The sequence below is a fragment of the Cetorhinus maximus genome, chromosome 13 (genome assembly GCF_964194155.1).
Source record: "Cetorhinus maximus chromosome 13, sCetMax3.hap1.1, whole genome shotgun sequence".
In the NCBI taxonomy this organism is placed as follows: Eukaryota; Metazoa; Chordata; class Chondrichthyes; order Lamniformes; family Cetorhinidae; genus Cetorhinus; species Cetorhinus maximus.
In genome coordinates this window covers 5401416-5429003 of record NC_135891.1, presented here as the reverse complement: position 1 = coordinate 5429003, position 27588 = coordinate 5401416, and the positions used below count along the sequence as shown (strand labels likewise).

The window sequence follows — 27588 nt, the reverse complement described above, 5'->3', positions numbered from 1 at the left end:
AGTAACTGACTCCTTAACTAATAATGCAATGCCTTCTCCTCTTTTACCCCCTCCCCTATCTCGCCTGAAGATTCTATATCCCGGAATGTTGAGCTGCCAGTCCTGCCCCTCCCTCAATCACGTCTCAGTGATGGCTACTATATCACAATTCCACATGTCAATCCTCACCCTTAACTCATCCATTTTACCTGTAATACTCCTGGTATTAAAGTAGAGGCCATCCAGCCTTGCCTCAGATGTAGACCGTCCTGCTTGTACAGGTCCCACCTTCCCCAGAAACAGGCCCAGTGATCCAGGAATCTAAAACCCTCCCTCCTGCACCAATTCTTAAGCCACGTATTCATCTGCGCTATTCTCCGATTTCTGAGTTCACTAGCATGTGACACTGGGAGTAATCCAGAGATTACAACATGAGAGGTCTTGCTTTTTAGCCTACTGCCTGACTTCCTGAATTCTTGATGCAAGACTTCATCCCTCTTTCTGCCTATGTCATTGGTACCAACATTTACCATGACCTCTGCCTTATCACCTTCCCCCTTCAGGATGCCCTGCAGCTGTTCAGTGACATCCTGGACCCTGGCACCAGGGAGGCAACACAGCATCCTGGAGTCACGTTGATGGCCACAGTAGCACCTATCTGTTCCCCTGACTATAAATCCCGTATTACTATTGCTCTGCCTCTCTTCCTCTCCTCCTTGACAGGCTGCTTATGGTGCCAGAAGCTTGGCTCTGTCTGCACTCCCTGGAGGAACCAGCGCCCTCATCAACCTCCAAAATGGAATACCGATTTGCGAGCGGGACCCCAGGGGACTCCTGAACTACCTGCCTGTTTCTCTTGGACTTCCTGGTGGTCACCCATTCCCTCCCTTCCTCAAGTCCCTTCAGCTGCACTGTGACCACCTCTCTAAATGTGCTATCCACGATGCTCTCAGACTTGCGGATGCTCCACAGTGTCCCCAGCCGCCGTTCCAGCTCTGAAACTTGAGCTTCCAGGAGCTGCAGCTGGACTCACTTCCTGCGCACATGCTGGTCCCGGGCACTGGAAATGTTCCCAGCTTCCCACATGGAGCATGAGGAGCACACCACAGCTTTGAGCTCTCCTGCCATGACTTATCCCTTTAAATTAAACCTTTTTAATCAATTACTTTAGGGCCCTTCTTTCCTGATCCTCGTTACTACAGAATATACAATCTATAAACCACAAAAGGACCCTAAACTATAAGTGATAAAAGTAGTAAATACTTATCCAACCTTACCCACGACTTACCAGTCATTCCTCTCCGTTGTAGCCTCTACTGCTGCAGCAGGGCAAGATCACTCTCTGAAGATTTAAGAAGTTGGATAGCAAAGAAAAAATGCAAATAGCACCTCTTTCCCTCTGCACCGGATTCCCAATATGCACCAAATTGCCAATACCCACACTCACTCTGGCTGTGTCTCACTCAGGATGAGGTCTCTCTCCTACTCGTATGCAAGCACACAAAGGGAATAATTGAAATAGGTTTAACTATTCTTGGGTAAGAGTAAAGGAAATAGAAATGAAGGCAAGAAAGCTAATGAAGGGAAGGGTTGGATTATCTGTTGGGATGAACGATATTAAGAATAGAAGATTGAAATAACTAAAAGAATACAAAACTAGTGGCTAAAGAAATGTAGCAAAGCAGAGTTAATAATGTCAAACAAAACTGAAGCAGGAACCAGCTGATGAATGAAGTCATTCCTACATTCTCCAATCAGAATAACTTAGTGATTCTGTTTATTGTAAGTGCATGAGTTGATTTTAATGTTGTTTTTTCTTAGGCTCAGGCCACCATTTTAGCCAACCAGACCTCACCAGCAATTGAATCCGAGGCCTCAGATGCCCAACGTGGTGAGTCATTGCATTTTACCCCTGTACTTTGCCCCACTATTCTTCAAAACTCTATTTTCAAAATCATGAACTTAGACCCCTACTTAGTATTGATGTCTTCACTTTCATCCATGCCCTCTCCTCTCCATTTTCCAGCTACCTCCTCCAGCATCACAACCCTCTGAGAAGGGCAGGGTCCCAGTGCAATATTAGAGAAAGTCCCAAGCCTGGTTGTGAGGAAGACACTGAGACTAAGATGCTTTGGTAGAGATTGTTTATTGCAGAGTTTATTTCTCCAGTCTAACACAATCTCCCTCAGTGCTGGCTGACTCTTCTTCATATACACATCTGAGTATAATTAACTCATCACTACCCACCACCTGTTCACCTTATTACCTTAAACTACTGGGTACTTAACATCCATCAACTGAACCCATTAGATACTAAGATGTAACTGCCAGGATCATAATCTGAAGAATTTCAGTGACATTGTGTTTAGAAAATATGGCAAGTTTATTGCTTCCTCAGCTGCATATTCTGGTTTCAAATGGAAGGGAGATGGGAAGTATGAAAGGGAAATGAGGCTGACCCCTTCCTCAAATTGTTGTGTGTTTGGGTCTCAGAGAGACAGGGAATGCCTTTACATAACTTGGGCATTATTCCAATTCTGCCCCCTTGTGCATTTCCAATTTCCTTCACTGCACTATTGGTGGCTGTACCTTCACTGTCAAGGCCCTAAACTCCGGAATTCCTTCCCTTTAATCTCTGTTTCTCTAGCTCTCTCTTTGCACTGGACTCACGCTGCCATCTGACCCCTGCCTTCATTCCCTGGCAAACATTCCACCCCTGACAGGTCGACCAGGAACCTTGTAGAAGCGATGCAGGTTCAGCAGAATGAAAGATGATTAACTTATGAAGGCTGCTTTCATGAACCTGGGTTGTATTCCCTTGTATTTAAAAAGTTGAGGGGTGATCTAATGAAGGAATTTAAAATGCTTAAAGGGTTCAATAGCATAGGTATAGAGAAACTATTTCCTCTGTGGATGAATCCAGGATGAAAGGACATAATCTTTAACGCTGGCCAGTCAAGAGAGAAATCAGGAGGCACTCTTTCAAATGAAGCCTTCTGGAAACCTGGTATTTTCTCTCCTCAAAGACTTGGATGCTGGGGGGCAACTGGAGCAGTCATGACTGAGGCTGATAGACTCTTGTGAGGTAAGGGTATTGAGGAATATGAAAGGTGATTGAACTTGAGGTGCAGATCAACCAAGATCTAGCTGAATGACAAAAGAGGTCCAAGAGTTGAATGGTCTCTTCATCCTCCTATGTTCCCAACTAGGTCTTCACTGATTTACGCCTCCCCTTTCTATTTACACACCCCTTGCTGATTTCCCTCTGTTGCCTGATTTAAACTCCTTGCCAGGTTTTTTTTAATTCTTTCACAGGATGTGGGCATCGCTGGCTAGGCCAGCATTTATTGCCCATCTCTAATTACCCCTGAGAAGGTGGTGGTGAGCTGCCTTCTTGCACCGCTGCAGTCCCTGCAGTGTATGTACACCCACGGTGCTGTTAGGGAGTTCCAGGATTTTGACCCAGTCACAATGAAGGAGTGGCGATATATTTCAAAGTCAGCATGGTGAGTGGCTTGGAGGGGAACTTGCAGGTGGTGGTGTTCCCATGAATCTGCTGCCCTTGTCCTTCTAGGTGATAGAGCCGCAGGTTTGGAAGGAGCTGTCGAAGGAGCTATCAAAGGAGCCTTGTTGAGTTGCTGCAGTGTATCTTGTAGATGGGTCACACCGCTGCTACTGTGCGTCGGTGGTGGAGGGAGTGAATGTTGAAGGTGGTGGGTGGAGTGCTAATCAAGTGGGCTGCTTTGTCCTGGATGGTGTCAAGCTTCTTGAGTGTTGTTGCAGCTGCACTCATCCAGGCAAGTGGATTCTATCACATTCCTGACTTGTGCCTTGTAGTTGGTGGACAGGCTTTGGGGAATCAGGAGGTGAGTTACTCGCTGCAGAATTCCCAGCCTCTGACCTGCTCTTGTAGCCACAGTATTTATGTGGCTACTCTAGTTCAGTTTCTGGCTTGCACCCCCCCTATACGATTTACACCACCCCATGGCTTCTTATCCATCCACCCAGTGCCCAATAGAAAACAATGCAGAGGAAAATCGGATGGGGTTGTAAATTAGGGTTCCAAACTAAACTTGCCTTGTTTGCGCTGGGTTGGTTTGGTTAAAGTTTTACGATGTGTCTATTACTTTATCAGTGAGAGGGAGGGTCCGTGCAGATGCCAAGATTTTCTTAAAAAAACTGACTGAGGTGTTTTTCTTTAGCTTCAGGTTTATATCCGGACCTGCAGGAACTGGGGGATTATATGGGCCTGGACCTGAACAGTGAGAATCTGGAGCAAAACATGGCCCTGGTGCCAGTCCTGGAATCTGGAGTAAGCATCCAATGGAACTGGGTGAATGTACTGAGCTCAGCTCACCCCTCACCACCCCTCACTCTCTCCATTATGCACTGGCTTTTTAGCAATGTTAAGAGAAAAGATTAATTCAAGCCTTTTGATATGTACAATTAATTAGCATCTGTCTTTGCTCTGGTGTCAGCCATGGCTCAGTGAGTAGCACTCTCACTGCTGTCAGGTGGTTATGGGCTCAAGCTCCAATCCAGACACTTGATCCAGGCTTACACTCCCAGTGCAGTGCTGAGGGAATGCTGCACTGTTGGAGGTGTTGTCTTTCAGACTATACTTTAAACTGAGGCCTCATTTGACTTCTCGGGGATGTGAAAGATCCCGTGGCACTATTTCAAAGATGAGCACAGGAGCCCTCCCCAGTGTCATGGTCAATATTCATTGCTCCAACCAGCATCACTGAAGCAGATTCTATAGGAATTATTACAGTGCCTTTTGTGGGAGCTTGCTGTGCACAAATTGGCTGCTGCGCTTCCTACTTTGTAACAGTCATTACACTTCAAATGGTTAAGATGCTGGGCTGACAGTATCTAGATCCTGAGTGTAATACTATTTTAAAGATGTGAAACTGACCACAAGGGCTGCTTGGTTATTGAAAAAACCCAACCAACTCACTCGTGGCTTTTAGGGACGAGAACCTGTGAACCCTCAACCCACATTGTCCAACATGTGACTCCAGTCTCACGCAATGTGACTAATTCTTAACACCCTTTGACGTAGCCTCTCAGTCATACAAAAAAGAAAAAGATCGCCCACCAACACCATCTTCCTGGGGCAATAGAGGATGGACAATAAAAGCAAACCTTGCCAAGCATCGCCTACCTGACCAGAGGGACAATGGATTAAATCTCAAGTATGGGTGATAGCATATAACTGAAATCCACCGACAGAAACACTCAAGACTTTGGCTAAGTTACAAAATCATCACACCTTTTAAAATTCATTCATGGGATGAGGGTGTCACTGGCTGGGCCAGCATTTACTGTCCTGCCTGAACTGCCCTTGAGAAGGTGGTGGTGAGCTGCCTTCTTGAACCGCTGCAGTCCATGTGGTGTAGGTACACCCACAGTGCTGTTAGGGAGGGAGTTCCAGGATTTTGACCCAGCAACAGCGAAGGAACGGTGATATAGTTCCAAGTCAGGAGGGTAAGTGGCTTGGAAGGGAACTTGCAGGTGGTGGTATTCCCATGCATCTCCTGCCCTTGTCTTTCTAGGCAGTAGAGGTCGTGTGTTTGGAAGATGCTGTCGAAGGAACCTTGGTGAGTTGCTGCAGCGCATCTTGTAGATGGTACACACTGCTGCTACTGTACATCGGGGGTGGAGGGAATGAATGTTGAAGGTGGTGGATGGGGTGCCAATCAAGCGGGCTGCTTTGTCCTGGATGGTGTCAAGCTTCCTGAGTGTTGTTGGAGCTGCACTGATCCAGGCAAGTGCAAAGACAGGTGGTAGGCCAGAGGATTGGAAAGAATATAAGAACAACAGAGAATGACAAAAATATTAATAAGGAGGGTAAGATTAGAGTATGAGAGAAAGTTAGCTATTAATATAAAGATGGATAGTAAGAGTTTTTACAGATATTTAAATAAGAAAAGTGTGCGCCGGACCGATAGAAAGTGCATCAGGGGAATTGATAATGGAAAGTAGGGAGATGGCAGATAAATTGAACAGGTATTTTACATCAGTTTTCACTATAGAGGACACAAGTAACATCCCAGAAATAGCTGTAAATCAGGAAATGGGAGGGAGGGTAACTTGCAATCACCAGGGAAGTGGTATTGAGCAAATTGTTGGGGCTGCGGGCTGACAAATCCCCAGGTCCAGATAGACTTCACCCTAAGATCTTGAAATAAGTGGCTAGTGAGATAGTTGATGCATTGGTTTTAATTTTCCCAAATTCCTTAGATTCAGGGAAGGTTCCATTAGATTGGAAAATAGTGGATATAAGTCCTTCATTCAAAAAGGGAGGGGGACAGAAAGCAGGAAACTACAGGCCAGTTAGTTGACTATCTGTCAGGGGGAAAATGTTAGAAGCTATTATTAAAGATGTTATAGCGGGGCACTTAGAAAAATTCAAGGCAATCGGGGAGAGTCAACATGGTTTTGTGAAAGGGAAATTATGTTTAACCAAATTACTGGAGTTCTTTGAAGGAGTCACATGTGTTGTGGATAAAGGGGAACTGGTGGATGTACTTTAATTAGATTTCCAGAAGGCATTTGATAAGGTGCCACATCAAAGGTTATTGCAGAAAATAAAGGCTCATATGGTGTAGGGAGTAACATATTGGCATTGATAGAAGATTGGCTGGCTAACAGGGGGCAGAGCATTTGCATAAATGGATCTTTTTCTGATCGGCAGAATATGGCGAGTGGTGTGCCAAAGGAATCAGTGCTGGGCCTCAGCTTTTTACAATTTATATAAATGACTAGGATGAAAGGACTGAAGGTATGGTTGCTAAATTTGATGATGACAAAAAGATAGGTAGGAAAATAAATTGTGAAGAGGTCATATGTAGGCTACAAAGGCACATAGGTTAAGTGAGTGGGCAAAGATCTGGCAAACGGGGTATAATTTGGGCAAATGTGAAATTGTCCATTTTGGCAAGAAGAATACAAAAGCTTATTATCTAAATGGCGAGAGATTGCAGAGCTCTGAGATTCAGAGGGATCTGGGTGACCTAGTGCATGAATCACAAAAGGCTAGTATGCAGGTACAGCAGGTAATTAGGAAAGCTAATAGAATGTTATAATTTATTGTGAGTGGAATTGAATATAAAAATAGAGAGGTTATGCTTCAGTTGTACAGGGCACTGGTGAGACCACATCTGGAGTACTGTGTACAGTATTGGTCTCCATGTTTAAGGAAAGATGTAAATGTGTTAGAAGCAGTTCAGAGAAGGTTTACTAGACTAATACCATGAATGAGCAGGTTGTCTTATGAAGAAAAGTTGGACAGGTTAGGCTTGTATCCACTGCAGTTTAGAGGCGTAAGAGGTGACTTGATTGAAACATATAAGATCCTGGGTGGGGCAGGGGTCTTGACAGGGCGGATGTGGAGAGGATGTTTCCTTGTGTGGGAGAATCTAGAACCAGGAGTCACAGTTTAAAAATAAGGGGTTGCTCCTTTAAGACAGAGATGTGGAGAATTTTTTTTCTCTGAGGGTTGTGAGTCTTTGGAACTCTTCTTCCTCAAAAGGTGGTGGAAGCAAAGTCTTTGAATATTTTTAAGGCAAAGGTAGATAGATTCTTGATTAACAAGGGGATGAAAGGTTATCGGGGGTAGACAGGAATGTGGGGTTGAGGTTACATTCAGGTCAGCCATGATCTTATTAAATGGCGGAGCAGGCTCAAGGGGCCAAGTGGCCTACTCCTGCTCCTAATTCGTATATTTCATCACTGTCCTGACTTATGCCTTGTAGATGGTGGACAGGCTCTGGGAGACAGGAGGTGAGTTACTCTCCACAGAATTCCCAACCCCCAACCTCCTCTTGTAGCCACAGTATTTATATAGCTGGTCTAGTTCAGTTCCCAGTCAATGGTAACTCCCAGGTTGTTGAAAGTGGGGGCTTCAGTCACGGTAATGCCATCGAATGTCATGGGGCGATGGTTAGATCCTCTGTTGCTGGAGATGGTCATTGCCTGGCACTTATGTGGTGCGAATGTTACTTGCCACTTGTCAGCCCATGCCTGAATACTGTCCAGGTCTTGTTGCATATGGACACGGACTGCTTCAGTATCTGAGGAGTTGCGAGTGGTGCTGAACATTGTGCAATCATCAGCAACAGCCTAATTTCAGATCTTATGATGGAAGGAAGGCCATTGATGAAACAGCTGAAGATGGTTGAGCCTAGGACACTACCCTGAGGAACTCCTGCAATGATGTCTTGGAACTGAGATGATTGACCAAAAACAACCACAACCATCTCCCTTTGTGCTAGGTATAACTCCAACTAGAGGCGAGTTTTCCCCCTGATTTCCATTGACTTCAGTTTTGCTCGGGCTCCTTGATTTTGATCACTGATGGAATATCTCCATACCTGACTATATCAAGTGCTGCTGGTGATATTTGCATTAAAGATGACTGCTCTTGATGGTGCATTCATTAATTCAGTGCCACCAGCCTTGAACCCTTCAGTTCAGGGTTCAGAGATAGTTTGCAGCCAACTGTCTATCCATTTCATCCTTGGTCTCCTAAACCATTTGTTTATGTGTTTCACTCTATAGCAAGTCACCAGCAATCAGTCAGGCATGAATAACTTGGTGGCCCCGGTGACTGGAAATAGTCTGGGGCTTCACCGAGCAGAGATTAAAGCTGGAATACGTGAAGTGATCCTTTGCAAGGACCAAGATGGAAAGGTTGGACTGCGCCTACGTGCAATCGACAAAGTAAGTAAATAAGACACAAATACATCCTGAGATCCTGTTGTAGAATTGTACAGCACAGGAGGAGGCCATTCAGTCTATCGAGCTTGGGCTAGCTCTTTGGAAGAGCTATCCAATTAATACCACTGTTGTATTCTTTCCCATAGCCCTGCAAATACTCCCCCCTCCAATATGAAATGATCTCCTTGCTCCCAATTTCAAATAAATGATTTCTCCCTAAAGATTTATTTGTGATCACCATATGAGGTGATTTGTTTGGATGAGTTGAAATTCTTTCAGTCACTCATCTCACTACATCGCCAAGATTTCCCTCCGTTTTGGTTTTCCAATTTGGTTGCTGAATATTTGTAGATGGGGCAGCAGACTAGCACCTTCTGTTCACCTCTCAGCTCCAGTCTGGAGAGGTTGTATGGTCCCCTTTTATCAACCGATATTAATTGCAGCTTGTTTTTGACTGACTTAGATGATCAGTTATAGGTTCAGGCCCCACTCCAGAGATTTAAGCACACAATCCAGGCTGACGCTCCCAGTGCAGTACTGAGAGAGTGCTGCACTGTCGGAAATGCTGTCTTTCGGATAACCCACTAAGCTGAGGCCTTGTGTGCCTCTCAGGCAAATGTAAAAGATTCCATGACACTATCTAAAGAAGAGCTGCAGAGTTCTCACTGGTGTCCTGGTCAATTCCTATCTCTCAAGTAACATGGCTAAAAAATAGATTTATAGATCCAGAAATTTAAAAATAGATATAAAAGTAGATTCATTATCACATTGTTGTTTGTGTGTCTTTGCTGTGCGCGAATTGGCAGCTGTACTTCCCACGATGCAACACTTCAAAAGGTATTTAATTGGCGGTAAAGGGAAGTTCTGAAGTAATGAAAGGTGCTGTGTAAATGCAAGTTCGTTTTTTTTCTCTCTTTCCTCTTTTCACCCATTACTTCCTTATTCGTTTTTTTCTTTAGGGGATATTTGTCCAATTGGTACAGGCCAACTCCCCGTCTTCTCTTGTTGGGCTGCGCTTTGGGGACCAGATCCTGCAACTGAATGGCCAGACCTGTGCAGGCTGGAGCACTGATAAAGCACATAAGGCGCTGAAGCGTGCACCACAGGACCGGATCTCGGTCATTGTCCGTGACCGGTCAGTATTTGTTACATGTCCAGGTCTGGTTACACTGTCAAGGAGGCAGGGGATGGGGGTGTTATGGCACAGCAGATGGTAAAGGCCAAGCTGCTCAAATCCCAGAGGAAAACTTGAATCAGCTGCCAAAACTGTTTTTTGCAATTTGTATTGTGTGAGGAGTGGTTTTGAAATCAGGAAATGATGTCCCCGACTACTTGTAATGATTTTATAGTAAAGTAAACATTCATTAAAAGAACAAAGGAAAAACAAATAAAACACAATTACACTTAAACACACAAATGGCTTCACACAGTAAACAGAACTTTAAAATGGTTCCACAAATCCTAACTTAACTGCCCTCAGAGCTAACCTTCCCCTTTTCTGTTTAGCAACTGTCCTTATAGATTTTAGAATCTATAGACGCCCAGTAATTTTTACCACACGGTGCTTTTCCCTTGGGGTGTCCTCTGAGGCTGGCAGCAACTGCTTCTTTCAATCTGGCCTTGTTCACACTGTCTTCTGGGAGTTCTGACCAGCTACCCTGCTACATTCTGGGAGATCTAAACAACTACCTCCTCACATAGGCTTCAGTGTTTCCTTATATGCACTCCCTCCCTTTGATCTCTCTATTGTCTCAACCAGTCTCTTTAGAGACTTTCTTCCCAGACTTGATTAAATCGTTCTTTACTTTAGTTCCTAGACTTGTGAAAACAAACTTACCCTATCTTTACCTCACTTCCTTACACCTTTTTATAACCTGCATTTATCCATCCCCCTCTGAACTACAACTCAATTCAAAAACACTCCTGTTATTGCTTTTTGTGAAACTCTGATTGAAGTTCCTCTTGGTTCATTAACACATCAAAACAACTTCTGACTGTTAACTTTAGACCCTTGCTGTCACTCTAGTTCTTAATCCAATTACAGCCTGACTTCCAGTACATAAGAAAATATGCCAGGGTTATTATCAGAAGAAAAATATTATAATTTCTTGTTTTCCTGACAGGGGTGAGGTGCTTTTTGCCATTAAATACAATTATTCAATGATTATGATTTGTAAGAACTACGAATCTTTCTTTCTTTCTTCGGTTTTATTTAGAGGCTTCTCATTGTTAGATAAATTTGTGGATAAAATTTGTACAATTTTAGATCCATCACTGAAACACCCTAGTACATGATACTTTCCTGATGCATCTTTGTGAGTTTGAGCTGAGCTTCATACCCTGTACCACCTTCACCATTAATAACAGACTGCTTCCACCTACGTAATATCGTCTGTCTTCACCCCTTCCTCAGTTCATCTGCTGTTGAAACTCCTCATCCATGTTTTCATTATCTCCAGATTTAACTATTCCAATGTTCTCCTGGCTAGCCCCCTATCTTCAACGCTGCTCATCCAAAACTCTGCTATCCGTGTCCTAACTCACACCAAGTCCAGTTCACCCACCACCTTTGTGCTCACTGATCTACAGCAGCTCCAGTCCAGCAATCCCTCTGTGCCCTTGCTCCCATCACCACTCTCACCCCCCCACCCTCCTACAATCTCTGTAACCTCCTCCAGCCCTACAACCCTCCCAGAGCTCTGCCCTCCTCCTGTTCAGGTGCATGGATTGCTCTACAGGGAGTTGGCATGGATTCAGTGGGCCAAATGGCTTCCTTCTGTGCTGCATTAACTCCCTGTGCTGCAACAGTTCTATGCCTCTATTCCCCCACTTCCTTCAACCTGCCCTCACCCTAGGCGGCCATGCCTTCAGCTTGTTTTAGGCCATTAGCTCCAGAATTCCCTCCCCAAATCTCTTCAGCTCTTCACCTCTCTGAGGCAAGGTTAGCTAAGGATATGGAGAAAAGACAGGTAAGTGAAGTTAAGGTGCAGACCAGCTATGATCTAATTGTATAATGGAACAGGCTCAAGTGGCTGAATAGCTGCTTTCTGTTGCTAAGCCTCATAGAACTGAATTCAAAATACCTGAAACTAAGTCTTTTGTGAGTTGCACTCCCACCTCATGTTCTCTGAGTGTAAGGTGCTTGGGACAAACAGGTGACTTTGGACCTACGATTCCCAAGGCTCTCCTCCAGGAGGACTTTCCTCATCTCATGTCTGGGTCTGAGGTAGATAAATTATCAAGACTAATTGCTGTGATTATTCAACAACTCCATTATGTACCAAGATAATAGAAGGTGACTTAGCTGGATACTGTCATTTTATAATTAGCAATTTCTATGATCTAGTGGGATTGTCATTCTTTCTACGCTGTTTGCAAATCCAGATTATTCTATTCTTTTTATGATTGCTTTTATTCTTTCTTCCAAGGCCATTCCAGAGAACGATCACAATGCACAAGGACAGCACTGGCCATGTCGGCTTCATCTATAAACATGGAAAAATCACCTCCATTGTGAAAGACAGTTCCGCAGCCAGGAATGGGGTGCTGACTGACCACAATATCTGTGAACTCAATGGACAGAACATCATTGGGCTGAAGGTGAGAGACAGCCCACAAACGTGGAATAATTTCACTAATATCTGTTTACCTGCAACCTGTAATAACCTCAGTAGTCACAGTTTACCCAGAAACTACAACAAATACAGTTTACATACAATCTGCAATAATTAATATACCCAGAATCTCAATAATATAGCCCAAATTGTAAGAATTCCAATAATACAACATTTTACTAACCAATCCCCCACAGTATTGCACATGAGAAGTCTAGTCCAACTGTAGTGTTCTGGTAAAGTGGATTTGAAGGGCGGGGATAATAATGTGCAGATGTAATCTAGTCTCCATTTTAAAGTCCTGCCTTTCAGACAGTGCACTCCAGACCACACCAAGAATTTGTGTACATATGCCCCAGATCTCTGTTCCTAAAGCCCATTTCAAATTGTACCACTTAGTTCTTATGGTCCCTCCTCATTCACCCTACCAGACTGTTCATAACCTTGGTGTCATATGTAACCCTGAGATGAGTTTCCAAACACTCATCTGTACCATCACTGAGGTAGCCTTACTTTCACCTTCATAACATCATCCAACTCAGCCCCCACCTCAGCTCATCTGCTGCTAAAACTCTTATCCATGTCTTTATTGCCTCAAGTCTTGATTATTCCAATGAACTCCTGGCTGATCTCTCCCATTCAACCCTCCATAAACTTGAGGTCATCCAAAACTCTGCTGCCCATTGCACCAAGTCCTATTTACCCATCGCCCCTGTGCTCACTGACTTACACTGGCTCTTGCTTGAGCAATATCTCAATTTTTAAAATTCTCATCCTCATTTTCAGATTCTTCCATGGCCTCACCCCTCCCTATCTTTGTAATCTCCTCCAGCCACACAACCCTGTAAAATCTCCTAATGTGGGTCAGTACCAAATTTTGATTTATAATGCATCTACGAAGCACCCTGGGAAGTTTTATTATGTTAAAGACTCTTAAATACCAGCTGTTACCAAATTGTATCTCTTCACATTTCTCTGCATTAAAATTCACCTGCTATGTGTCTGCCCATTTCATCTTGTCCTTCTGAAGCCTGCTATAATACTCCTCATTGTTTACTATATTTTCAAGTTTCATATTATCTGTAAACTTTGAAATAACATGCTGTATACCCAAACCCAGTTCATTATTATGTATCAAAAAGAGCAGTGGTCCCAAAACTGACCCCTGGAGAACACCACTGTGGACCACATCCTATCTGCAGCAATCATTCACCATTACTCTCTGCTTCTTGTCTCTTGGCCAGTTTTGTATCCATGCTGCTGCTGTCTCTTTATTCCCATGGGCTTTAGTTTTGTTAACAAGTCTATTATGTGGCACTTTTTGAAAGTCCATCAGCTACATCACCGTCTTCAACCCTCTACATCACTCCATCAAGGAACTCCACCAAATTAGTCAAACATTATTTGCTATTTACCAAATCCACGTTGTCTTTCATTTGTTAACCCATAATTTTCCAAATGCCAATTAATTTTGTTCTGGGTTATTGTCTGTAAAGGTTTCCCTACCACCGAGGTTTGGCTGAAAGCCAGTAGTTGCTGTGTTTATCCCTCTTCCCTTTTTTAAGCAGGGTTGTTACATTTACAATCCTCTGGTCCTCTGGTACCACCCCCCGTATCCACGGAGGATTGGAAGATTTGTGGCTGGAGCCTCAGCAATTTCCACCCACACTTCCCTCGGTGATCTAGGATGTGGACTGGATAGCCTTTCCACTTTAATAACTGCCATCCTTTTCTCTATATTTTTATCCTTTCCTATATTGCTACTGTTTCATTCTTTTACTGCTACATTGGCATCATCCTCTCCTCTGGTGAAGGCAGTTTGCATTCAGTACCTCAGCCATGCCTCCTGCCTCCCCGAGAATATCTTCAATTTAGTCCTTTAAAGGGCTCACCCTTCCTTTGACTACCCTTTCGCTATCTAATAATAATAATACACAAGTTTTTATCTGCCTGGACTGTTTTGATTGGTCAGTGTAAGGGGCTTATCTGTTGGGTTTATTTTGTGGGCGGTACCTGATGTATGGAGGACTGCACGTGTGGCTGCCAATGGTTGGTGGTGGTAGCAGGGTTGGAGAGTTTGGTGGAGAATAAAAACTGCAGAAGGTAAGAAGATCACAATAACAAAGTTACCCTGGCAGCTGATGCAGCAAGCAATAGACAGAGTTAAACAATCTGACAACCAACAGATCAGATCTAAGCTCGACAATCCTGCCACATCCAGTTGTGAATGGCGCTGGACAATTAAACAACTCGCTGGAGGAGGAGGCTCCACAAATATCCCCATCCTCAATGATGGGGGAGCCCAGCACATCAGTGCAAAAGTTAAGGCTGAAACATTTTCAGCCATCAGCATCAAGTGAATGATCCACCTCGGCCTCCTCCTGAGGTCCCCAACATCACAGATGCCAGTCTTTCAGCCAATTGAATTAACTCCATGTCATATTATGAAATGACCAAAGGCACTGGATACTGCAAAGCCTATGGGCCTAACAATATTCCAGCAATAGTACTGAAGACTTGTGCTCCAGAACTAGCGGCGCCCCTCACCAAGCAGTTCCAGTACAGCTACAACACTAGCATCAACCTGGCTATGTGGAAAATTTCCCAGGTATGTCCTGTACACACAAAGCAGGACAAATCCAACCCGGCTAATTACCACCCCATCAGATACTCTCGATCATCAGCAAAATGATGGAAAATGTCGTCGACGGTGTGTATCAAGCGGCACTTGCTGAGTAATAACCTGCTCACTGATGCTCAGTTTGGGTTTTCCCCAGGGTGACTCAGCTCCTGACCTCATTACACTCTTGGTTCAAACATGGACAAAAGAGCTGGACTCCAGAGGTGAGTGAGAGTGACTGCCCTTGACATCAAGGCAGCATTTGACCGAGTATGGCATCAAGGAGCCCTAACAAAACTGGAGTCAATGGGAATCAGGGGGAAAACTCTCCACTGGTTGGAGTCATACCTTGTACAAAGGAAGATGGTTGTTGGAGGTCAATCATCTCTGTTCCAGAACATCACTGCAGGAGTTCCTCAGGGTAATGTCCTAGGCCCAACTATCTTCAGCTGCTTCATCAATGACCTTCCTTCCATCATAAGGTCAGGAGTGAGGATGTTCACTGATGATTGCACAATGTTCAACACCATTCGCGACTCCTCAGACACTGAAGCAGTCCATGTCCATATGAGGCAAAACCTGGACAATATTCAGGCTTGAGCTGATAAGTAGCATATAACTTTCACGCCAGACAATGACCATCTCCAACAAGAGGGAATCTAACCAAAGCCCCATGACATTGAATGGCATCACCATTGCTGAATCCCCCAGCATCAACATCCTGGGGGTTACCATTGACCAGAAACTGAACTGGACTAGCCATATAAATACAGTGGCTACCAGAACAGGTCAGAGGCTGGGAATTCTGCAGCAAGCCTCCTGACTCTCCAAAGACGGTCCACCATCTGCAAGGCACAAGTCAGGAGTGTGATGGATGACTTGCCTGGATGAGTGCAGCTCCAACAACATTCAAGAAGCTTGACACCATCCAGGACAAAGCAGCCCACTTGATTGGCACTCCATCCACAAACATTCACAACCTCCACCACCGACACACAGTGACAGCAGCGTGTACCATCTACAAGTTGCACTGCAGCAATTCAACAAGTTTCCTTAGACAGCACCTCCCAAACCCAAAACCTCTACCATCTAGAGGGACAAGGGCAACAGATGCATGGAAACACCACCACCCATAAGTTCCCCTCCAAGCCACTCACCATCCTGACTTAGAAATATATCGCCACTTCTTCACTGTCGCTGGGTCAAAATCCTGGAACTCCCTATCTAACAGCACTGTGGGTGTTCCTACACCACATGGACTGCAGCAGTTCAAGAAGGCAGCTCACCCCCACCTTCTCGAGGGCAATTAGGGATGGGCAATAAATGCTGGCCCAGCCAGCAACATCCACATCTCATGAATGAATAATAAAAAAACAAGCCCAGACTCTTGACAACACTTGTATTTATACTCCTAGGCCCGCTATTAGACATGGACAGCTCTATGTAGCTTTTTCCAGATGAGACCTTTTGATTCTGTTGAAGCTTTTGGTGAAAGGATAACTAGAAGTCTGGTATTTAAAGGACTACTGTTTCAATAAAGATACTAGTTTGACCTCAAATGTTTAGCAGGTCTTTGCTAGTTTGCAATAATCTCCACAATCTTGCTTTATCAAGAACATGTGATGATCTCAGTTCATCTGCAAACTTCAAACATTAGTTTAAATATAACCTGTAACAATCTCAATAATTGTTATAATTCCAGAACCTGTAGTAATTAATTGCACTACTGTAAATCGTGGCGTATAAGCCGCATGGTGTATAAGACAACCCCATTTACCCATCACCAAAAATCATGTTCTTGTCTGTACTCAGTGTATGAGTTGACCCCACCCCCTGTTCTGCTATTAAATTTTCTCAGTCTGCCCACCATGTTTGGAAAGCAGCATTTCCCAATTCCCACCTAATTGAAGCACAACATAGCTGATTTTCTACAACCACAAAGTAATAACAGCTAAAAAAATTAAAGTGGCCTTGTCTACCTTCAGATACGAACATACATACATGCAACATGGAGTAGGAGAAGGCCACTCAGCCCCTCAAGCCTGCTCCACCAATCAATAAGATCATGGCTGATCTGATTGTAACATACCCCCGATAACCTTTCACCCCCTTGTTTATCAAGAATCTATCTAGCTCTGCCTTAAAAATATTCAAAGTCTGCACCCACCCCCTTTTGAGGAAGAGAGTTCCAATGACTCACGACCCTCGAAGGGAAAAAAATTCTCCTTAACTCTCTCTTAAATGAGTGCCCCTTATTTTTAAACAGTGACCCCTAGTTCTAGATTCACAAGAGGAAACATCCTCTCCACATCCACTCTGTCAAGACCCCTCAGGATCTTAAATGTTCCGATCAAGTCACCTCTTACTCTTCTAAACTCCAGTGGATACAAGCCTAACCTGTCCAACCTTTCCTCATAAGACAACCCGGCCATTCCTGGTATTAATCTAGTAAATCTTCTCTGAACTGCTTCTAATGCATTTACATCTTTCCTTAAATACAGAGACCAATGCTGTTCACAGTGCTCCAGATGTGGTCTCACCAGTGCCCTGTACAACTGAAGCGTAACTAGTAAAATAAGATACCAGTAATCGTTTTAAGATTGGAGCTCCTCTTTCGAATTCTTTCCGGATGCTGTCAGCAGATTCCTAGCTGAAATTGGAAAAGACCAGTTAGTTGCTGACGTGAAGCTGGTCCTCCAGCGAGGGCAACTTGGCACCAGATGCCTGTCCGAATGGCTCCTGGCTGAAGCCAAGGAGCCATCTTCCCCAGGCCAGGTCCACTTGTCCAGGGTGTCAGGGGATTGTGGGACAGCTTGCCCCTCCCATCCTGGGACTCAAGTTTGCTGTCTCCAAGATGATTGGATGCAACCTGCAGTAGTTTTCTCTCTTCCTTTGCTGGGTGTAGTTAGAAGGGCAGAAAGTGATTTTGTTTTTTGGCACAAATGTCTATTGCAAGGCACCAGAACAAATTCAATTTATCATATAAAATGTTGAAAATATTCCGTATCCCCAAAAAGAGTAGAGTTCGGCTTTGCCGGCTTCCCAGGTAAGTGGTGTGGTTTTTCAGTGCCTCCCAATGAAGACGAGTCCGAGTATTAGAATTTATATAGATTCTTCTTTCCCCACCTATTTCCATTATTTTTAAATCTAAACTAAAACCTTGTTAGTCTTTCCACCCCACCCCCACTAGAGCTGTACTTTGAATATCCTGTCTTCCATTCTTAATTAGCACTTTTCTCAGACAAATGTCACCACCTTCGACACCTCTTTGACCCTTTTGTCTGTGACATCTTTTGATTATCTGCTCATCTCCACAATCACCACACCCTCAATGTGTCTCTCCCCCCCACCCCCACCTTAAACCAATTTATATTTCTCCCTTCTTCTAACTATGCTTCAGTTCTGCCGAAGGGCCATGAAGGCTCGAAACGTTGACTGATTTCTTCTCCGCCGATGCTGCCAGACCTGCTGAGTTTTTCCAGGTAATTCTGTTTTTGTTTTGGATTTCCAGCATCCGCAGTAGCTTTTAGCTTTTGGTTTTTTCCTTGTTGTTGTTTGACTTGACACATTTTATACTTGGTGTATAAGTCGACCCCCATTTATGGAAAGATGCTTCAAAGGTCGACTTATATGTTGACATCTACGAAATATGCAGAAACTATAATAATTTCAATAAGCACAGAACACCAATATCTATAGTAATTACAATTTAAATAGAATTAATTATGTAATGTGTAATGACATCATGTCACACAGAAACTAAATTAAAATCAATTTACACGGAGTTTGTGTAATTTGCTTCCAGAATTTTCTGTTTTTAGTTCAGATTTCCAACATTTACAGCATTATGATTTTTTCCTATAATGACTGCAGTTTACACAGTCTGTAATGACTGCAGTTTTCCCTGGCCAAGCCATTGTCTGCAGCAACAGAAACAGGAAATCAGCATTACCGTCTGGAACACACTGATTAAATGTCCCCACCCTTGGATACCAGAGTGAGTCACTGTTGTTGTCATTGTACTCGCACTTTCTGCTTCTGTCACCAGATGGTGCTGTGATGCCCCAACATGGCTGCCTTTTCCCCCTTGATCCTTTAACATGTAGTCTCACTGTTTTTTTCCACTCAACTTATGCCGATGTCTCATATATCCTGCTCAGTTTCCGAATGACATTTTCTATGGCACCGGAAGGATCAAATGACCAGGCAGAGTCCACAGAATGATTTACAAAACAGTCACTGCACACTCCAGTAGAAGGAGCTGATCACTGTAGAATTCAGGAATTGTACTGAAGGTGACATCTAGTGGCAGAAAGTTATTAGTCCAGCATCTGAATATCTACCAAATAAATAACTAAAGTCCATCAGTGTTTGGAAAGGGAAAGAGTAGACTAACAATTATTGGAACTGCGGGATAGTTATTTATTGCATTTAAGATGGCAAAGTTTAACTAATCGTTAAGATAAGAGCAAAACACTGCGGCTGCTGGAAATCTAGAACAAAAACAAAAATACCTGGAAAAACTCGGCAGGTCTGACAGCATCTGCGGAGAGGGATACCGTTGATGTATACGGATTTGAAACGTCAACTGTATCCCTCTCCGCAGATGCTGTCAGACCTGCTGAGTTTTTCCAGGTATTTCTGTTTTTGTTTAACTAATCGTTGACCTGCTTTGCCAGTGTCAATCAGGTGGTCATTTTTTAAATATTCATTCATGGGATGTGGGCGTCGCTGGCTAGGCCAGCATTTATTGCCCATCCCTAATTGCCGTTGTTCCAAGGGCATTTAAGAGTCAACCACATTGCTCTGGGTCTGGAGTCACATGTAGGCCAGACCAGATAAGGATGGCAAATTTCCTTCCCTAAAGGACATTAGTGAACCAGATGGGTTTTTATGACAATCTACAATGGTTTCATGGTCATCATCGGACTTTTAATTCCAGATTTTTTTTTAATTGATCTCAAATTCCACCATCTGCCTTGGGATTCGAACCTGCGTCCCAGTGTATGGACACTTAGCTTTGTAAATAGGGGCATTGAATAAAAAAAGGGAGTCATTCTAAACTCTTAAAATTTCTGGTTAGACCTCAACTGGAGTATTGTGCACAATTCTGGGCTCCAAACTTCAGGAAGGATGTCAAGTAGGATTGGCCTGGAGTCTCCAGGAATTGAAAATCAATCTCCAGGACACTGCTCTGTGCAACTCTGGAGAAAAATCATTGGGACATGGGGGGAAAAAGATGTTTTTCTGTCATTTTCTTTGAACAATTCTCTTTACCGGTTATAAAAATATTGTAAATGGGGGGAAAAAAGACTATTTGGCTGACAATCAAGCAACCATCCAATTGGGCATAAGTCTTTTTGCTTTCCAATTGGCGTAGGAAGGCAGTCTGTCAAAGGGATGGATGTGTTGGCTGACTAATGGCTGGAGCATGATTAAACCTCCAGGAATACATTTAAGCACAGTTGGCAACTCTAATGTCAAGACCCTGGAGAGGGTACAGAGGAGGTTTACCAGGCTGATAATGGGGATGAGGGAGTTATGTGGAGAAGTTGGGATTGTTCTCCTTAGAGCAGTGAAAGTTATTTGGAGGAACTAATAAAGGAATTCAATATAATGAGGTATTTTGATAAAGCAAGTAGGGAGAAACTGTTTCTTCTGGCAAGTGGGTCAGTAACCAGAGCTCATTGATTTAAAATAATTGCTAGAAGTAGTAGAGGGAAAATGAGAAATTTCTTCACACAAGTGGGTTCTAAGATCTGGAAAGCACTACTAAAGGGTGGTGGAATCATATTCTATAGGAACTTTCAAAAGGCAATCAGACATGTACTTGAAGTCTTTTTTATTATTCATTTGTGGAATGTGGGCATCTCCAGCTGGGTCAGCATTTATTGCCCATCCCTAACTTCCCTTGGAAAATTGGTGGTGAGCTGCTGCTTTGAACTGTTGCAGTCCAGGTGATGTAGGAACACTCACAGTGCTGTGAGGAAGGGAGCTGCAGGATGTTGACCCAGCAACAGTGAAGGAATAGCGAAATATTTCCAAGTTGGTATGATTTGGGTCTTGGAGGGGAACTTGCAGGTGGTATTCCCATACATCTGTTGCCCTTGTCCTTCTGGGTGATAGAGGTTGCAGGGTTGGAAGGTGCTGTTGAAGGAGCCTTCGTGAGTTGCTGTACTGCATCTTGTAAATGGTGCACACTGCTGTCACTGTGCATGGTAGTGGAAGGAGTGGATGTGTAAGGTGATGGACGGAGTGCCATTCAAGCGGGCTACTTTGTCCTGGCTGGTGTCGAGCTTCTTGAGTGTTGTTGGAGCTGCACTCATCCAGGCAAGTGGAGAGTATTCCGTCACATTCCTGACTTGTGCTTTGTAGATGGTGGGCAGGCTTTGGGGAGACAGGAGATGAGTTACTCGCCACAGAATTCCCAGCCTCTGACCTGCTCTTGTAGCCACAGTATTTATATGGCTAGCTCAGTTCAGTTTCAGGCCAATAATTGCTCCCAGGGGGATTCAACGATGGTACTGCCATTGATTATCAAAGGGCTGGCATTGCCTGGCACTTGTGTAGAGCAAATGCTATTTGCCACTTATGAGCCCAAGTCTGAATATTGTCCAGGTGTTGCTGAATTTGGACATGAACTGTTTCAGTATCTGAGTTGCGAATGGTGCTCAACATTGTGGAATTATCAGCGAAAATCCCCACTTCTGACCTTATGATGGAGGGAAGGTCATTGATGAAGCAGTTGCTGGGGCCTAGGGCACTACCCTGAGGAACTCATACAATGAGTTCCTGGGAGTGAGAAGATTGATCTCCAACAACATCAACCATCTTCCTTTGTGCTAGATATGACTCTAACAGACACAATGGGCTGAATGGCCTCTTGTGTGCTTTATGATTCCAATACACACAATTCTAATCATGCGTAAACCTGGAAAATTAGTATTGTTGAGGTATTTGACCATGACAGATTCCAAACTCCATCTAGTCCTTAGTTAACTTCTAAACGCCCATGATTTTTTCAGCAGAAACTACAGGATCAGGAACTCTGACTGATTATTCTGCATAAAAATCGTAACCCATCCCACGGAGCGAGGAGGAACAAGAGATCTGCCCAGACTCCACAGGAGTAACAACCCGGACCCACCCATCCTTTCCCGATCCCACCCTAATCTTCCTTGTGTGCCCAGGGACTTGCATGTGGACCACTACCAGTGGGGCAGGAAGCTCAACATTGAGCTGCCTATGGGGGCGAATCCAATGTCAAATATGCTAATGCAGCCCAAGAATCAATTTTTATCAATCCCGGGGCCTCCTGGTTCAGGTGGCGACTGGTCAACTCATTTCTAGGCCCATAGGTTAAAGTAGTAACTTGCCCCTCCCAAGCACACCACACTTAACGCATGACAAATTACTCTGTTATTTTCTGAAAGAAATCTGTCTAATTTGAATTTTAATGAGTTAATACTGTATGCACTGTCTCCCTCAGGAGCTTGTCCCATAGATTAATCACTCCTCACTGACATAGGGTGGAATTTTACAGCCCCGTCACAGCGGGGGCAGTGCCATAAAATGCAGTGAGCCATTCAAAACTCCATGAACTTTGGCAGGAATGGAAGATCTCGCCAGCGGAAGGGCCCGTAAAATTCCTCCCATGTTGTTTTCACAGCTGTTTTGAACTCGTCCCCTTCAAATGCTGGCTGTGTCTTCTGGTTCTCTCATTCTGGACCAGGTCTGATAGCTCATCACTGCAATTATACAGCAATCATATCACCTCTCAACCTTCTCTTCCAGTGAGAAGATCCCCAATTTTTATAATTGCTCCTCATAATTGGATCCTTCCATCCCACAATCATTCTAATTGTTCTCTTCTGTATCCGTTTAGTAACTGCAATTTAGGGGAAGGTGTACCTTGAATATATGTTATACTTATAGCCTTGATATGTTTACAGTTCCTCCTTATTTTACAGGACTCGCAGGTCGCTGACATCTTGGCTACTTCTGGGACCACAATTACCATGACCATTATGCCGAGATTTATCTATGCACACATGGTGAAGAGGTAAGTAAACAATATGCATCTGGTGCAAAAGTGGTTGAGTGTTAGTGTGACTCAATGGTAGTACTCTCACCTCTAAGCCAGAAAGCTTTGCAGAGCAGCAGCAGTGTGGATAGCATGATGAAGATCACCACTGATCATCCCCTATGTTCACTGATCTACATTGGGTCCTGGTCCACCCAGTCCTCAAATGGTAAAACTTCTTGTCCTGGGTGCTCAAATACCTCCATGACCTCACCTTTCCCTATCTCTTTAAACATCCTACAATGCTTCAATATCTCCAAGTCCTCCAATTCTGGCCTCATATGAATCCTCTGCTTCCTGCACCCACCATTGGTGGCTGTGTCTTCAGCTGCCTGGGCCCTAAGCTCTGGAATTCCTTCCGTAAACCTGTGACATATGAACGTACGAACATATGAATTAGGAGCAGGCATCAGTTGAGTGAACCTTCTCTGAACTGCTCCTAATGCAATTATATCCTTTCTTAAAATAGGAGACCAAAACTGCACAGAGTAACTCCAGATGAAGTCTCACCAATGCTCTGTACAACTGTAGCAAATCATCTCACTTTTATATTCCATTCCCCTTATACTAAATAACAGCATTCCATTTGCCTTCCTAATCACTTGCTGCACTTGCATACTAATGTTATTGTGATTCATGTACCAGGACACTTAGATCCCTCTGTACCGTGAGTTCTGCCATCTCTCTCTATGTACATAATATGCTGATTTTCTATTCTTCCTACCAAACTGGGCGATACATTTGGTTCCTTCATCCAAGTCATTGATATAGAGTGTAAGCAGTTGAGGCCCCAGCACTGATCCCTGTGGCACTTCACTAGGAACAGCTTGTCAACCCAAAAATGACCCATTTATCCCAACTTTCCACCTCCTGTTAGCTATCCCATCCTCTATTCATATGTTACTCCCTACTCTTATTTTGTGTAGTAACCTTTGATGTGGCACCTTATCAAACACCTTTTGAAAATCCAAGAACACCACATCTGCAGGTTCCCCTTTATCCATGTTACTTGTTACTCCCTCAAAGAACTCATAATAGTCAAACATGATTTTTCTTTCACTTTGCCTAAGTGCCCTGCTCTAACCTTCTTAATAATGGATTTTAGGATTTTTCCTATGACAGTTGTTACACTAACTGGCCTGTAGTTTCCTGTCTTCTGACTTCCCCCTTTCTTGAATAGAGGAATTATATTCGATATTTTCCAATCTGATGGGACATTTCCAGAATTTAGAGAATTTTGGAAAATTACAACCAATGCATTTACTATCTCCACAGTCATTTTTCTTTAAGGCCCTAGGATAAACTCCATTGGGTCCTAAGGACTTGTTAGCCTCTAGATCTAATAATTTTCTCAGTACCCTTTCCTTGGTAATTTTAATTTGTTTTCAGTTCTTCCCTCCTTCTACAGTGAAGTCAGACATAAAATATCTGTTCAATGCTTCTGCTAATTCCTCAGGCTCCTTCTCTGAAGGACCAATGCTCCCTTTGGTTCCTCTCTCTCTTCCTTTATGATGCTGATAAAACCTAACGTTGGCAATGCTTTTGGTCACCTGTCTTAGTATCTCCTTTTGTGACTTGGTGTCAATTTTTGTCTTATTTAGTCCTGTGAAGTGCCTTGGAATATTTTACTATCTTAAAGGCGCTATATAAATGCAAGTTGTTATTTGTAGATGTTGCCCAGGTCTGATCCCATATTTGTTCTTCCCACAGGATGTCCTCAGGCCTTGTGTCCCTGATGGATCACTCCACCCCTGAGGTGTAAGACACATCCTGCAGGATTAATGCCAAGCCATTCACAGCCGTGATCTAATGTGGAACTGTCCAGTCTGTGATCTCGCCTAAATTAAGCAGTTGGATTTCACTTCTGTCCTGTTCTGATGTGTATATTGAGATGTGTCAATTCCTGATGGGGTTTATGTTAATCCATGCTTTCCTCTTTGTTTATTGTATTATTCCTTATCGCTAGTCCCTCTTGTGTCCTATCTATTTTTAAATATTCTTGGGGTTGAACTCTTAATGAATGTGCTACAGGTTGACATAATTGTAGATGCATCCTTCAAACTTCCAGGAAATATCAATGTCATGGGCACTGGTTTGCAAATAAACTCATAGATTGAAATTCATTAAAGATTGTAAAGAATTTTTGGAATTCCAGGTAACAAAAATGGATTATGGTATATTGTAAACCAATGACCTCGGCCAATCAGAACACACAGTGATGCACTCACTGGGAATCCCAGCTATTGATCAGAGTCACACTGGCCAGAGGCCAGCTACTGGTCAGAGTCACTTAAGCGGAAGCCCAGCTATTGGCCAAGTTCCTTGGCTGAAGCCCAGCTACTGGGTCAGGGTCATACCGGCTGGAGCCCAGCTGTCGGTCAGAGTCAGAGTGGCTGAAGCCCAGCTATTGATCAGGGTCACACTGGCTGGTGCCCGACTATCGGTCAGTTCACACCAGCCAGAACTCAGCCATTAGTCAAGCTCATTGCTGGAGTTCTGCAATTGGCCAATGGGAGAAAAAAATTGAAATTTACAAACTGGGGCCCACTTCAAACACTTCCAGCAATTCCTGAACAGGCAGCCATTGTGGGGAATGAACACACCCAGAGTGAAATAGAAAAATCGCAATCAGTTACAGAACAAAATTAGAGGAGAAAGAGGTGTGGAAACATTTCGGGACTATTGTTTCTGCTAATGTTGGTCAGCTTTTATGTTTTAACCTGGTGAAGACAGTCAGTGCTAGGGAACTGAACACATTCCCCATTTTATGCCCTGTCCGATGGAGAGTAACAGTGGGTGGGCTGTGTAAAACCAGAGTTTCACCTGATCCTGTGGGATTCCTGCACAGGGAGATAACTTAACATTAACCCCCACCTCTCCTCACCCCCACCACCGTTCAGTGTCAACATTCAGCAGATCCAGGCAGGGACTGTTTGGTTAGAGGTGAAACTCCCTTGGTGCCATAAATTTGGACAGATGGAAATGTAAGAGGATGTGCGCTCCTGTGACCACTACTCCCTACTAGGATTGCCCATTTGGAGAATCTTTGTGACTGTGTATGGGTTTAATTTGCTCGGAGGTTTCTCTGGCAATTTTAAGTGCTCTTCAAAGCTCACAGTCGGTAAAATCCCATCATTGTCCCCCCTCGTCCCCCTCAAACAGCACCTAGCTTTTGTACTGTTTAAATAGTATCCTCAGTTAGCACCAAGTCCTGCAACAAGAGAGCATTACCTGCAATTTTTACAACGCAAGAGAGCTGTGCCGATTTTAATTGTTTTTAGTGTGTGTGTGCGCGCGCGCGCGGGCTAAGTCGAGACACAGGTGCATCAAGTACAGACCAGAGTGTCGAGTGAGTTAAGACCCAGGTTTGTGTGTTTCATAATATTTAATACTCAGGGTTCACTGGCATTGAGTTCTAAACTCACCTTTCTACAGATGCAAGTGGGGGTTGAATTAATCTTAGGAAGTAATGCAACAAGGACAACAGCAAAATGACTACCCATTTGCACCCTATCCAATTTGCTTTTCCATTGTTAGCAATTCTCTCCCACCCTGAACCAATTTCATCCCCAAGATCTCAGCAAAGGGTTTGTGACCCCACCAGCATTTGTAGTGAAATAATCTTCTAGCCAATTCCAATTGTGATCTTCAAATGTATCTGATAAAATCATTTAATCATTAAAATCACTTCACATTGTACAAACCCTCAGGAGCTTGTGTTTTTCTTTCAGTGTAGCCCAGAAAGACACCGTGTGTTGATGTAGCCCGGGGTCAACTGAGGATAACAACAGGCACTTTTAGTGTGAACCATCCCACGGCAACATCACAGGAAGTTTTCAAACAAAATTTGACAGTCACATAAGGAGATAGTGGGGCAGCTTATCAAATGTTTGATCAAAGAGGTAGGTTTTAAGAGGATAGAGAGGTTTAGGGTAGGAATTCCAGCGTTTGGGGTCTAGGTGGCTGAAAGCACAGTCACCAATGATGGGGCGAAGGAAGTGGAGACTTGTACAAGAGGCGAATTGGAATAAGACCCAATTTAGAAGGTAAGTGGAAAGCATTGCCTGCCCGCCAGCCCCCTGGGGCCCAAACACATACAATAATTCAGGAGAGGTGAGGAAAGATGGGTCTGCTTCAAACCCCCCTTTCCCCACCCACCCAACTACCAACTGGGACCAAATTATGAAGCTGAGGGAGTGAGGGCCATATTTTATGAAATTCACTGGTCGGGATTCTGGCACTGAGACAGTGTTTTTCTGTGTTCTCCCTTGTATCTCCCTGGAGTGTGCAGAGTGAGGAGGTCATCCAGTCATGAATGGTGGTGGACAATTAAACAACTCACTGGAGGAGGAGGCTCCACAAATATCCCCATCCTCAATGATGGAGGAGCCCAGCACATCAGTGCAAAAGATAAGGCTGAAGCACTTGCTACAATCTTCAGTCAAAAATGCCGAGTGGATGATCCATCTTGGCCTCCTCTAGAGTTCCCCAATATCACAGTTGTCAGTCTTCAGCCAATTCGATTCACTCCACGGGATATCAAAAAACAGCTGAAGGCACTGGATACT

At 43.8% G+C, this 27588-nt stretch overlaps 1 protein-coding gene across 1 annotated transcript in view; it reads left to right on the top strand.

Annotated features, from left to right (window-relative positions):
• Positions 1 to 26723, top strand: part of LOC144688377 (syntenin-1-like) — a 43103-nt gene extending 16380 nt beyond the window's left edge. Inside the window, exons 3-9 of the mRNA XM_078554849.1 lie at positions 1801 to 1870; positions 4182 to 4291; positions 8545 to 8706; positions 9663 to 9838; positions 12132 to 12303; positions 22908 to 22999; positions 24731 to 26723. Of these exons, the coding sequence (XP_078410975.1) occupies positions 1801 to 1870; positions 4182 to 4291; positions 8545 to 8706; positions 9663 to 9838; positions 12132 to 12303; positions 22908 to 22999; positions 24731 to 24782 (834 nt within the window). The 3' untranslated portion in view covers positions 24783 to 26723. The remainder of the gene's footprint in view (positions 1 to 1800; positions 1871 to 4181; positions 4292 to 8544; positions 8707 to 9662; positions 9839 to 12131; positions 12304 to 22907; positions 23000 to 24730) is intronic.
• The last annotated feature ends 865 nt before the right edge of the window (positions 26724 to 27588 follow it).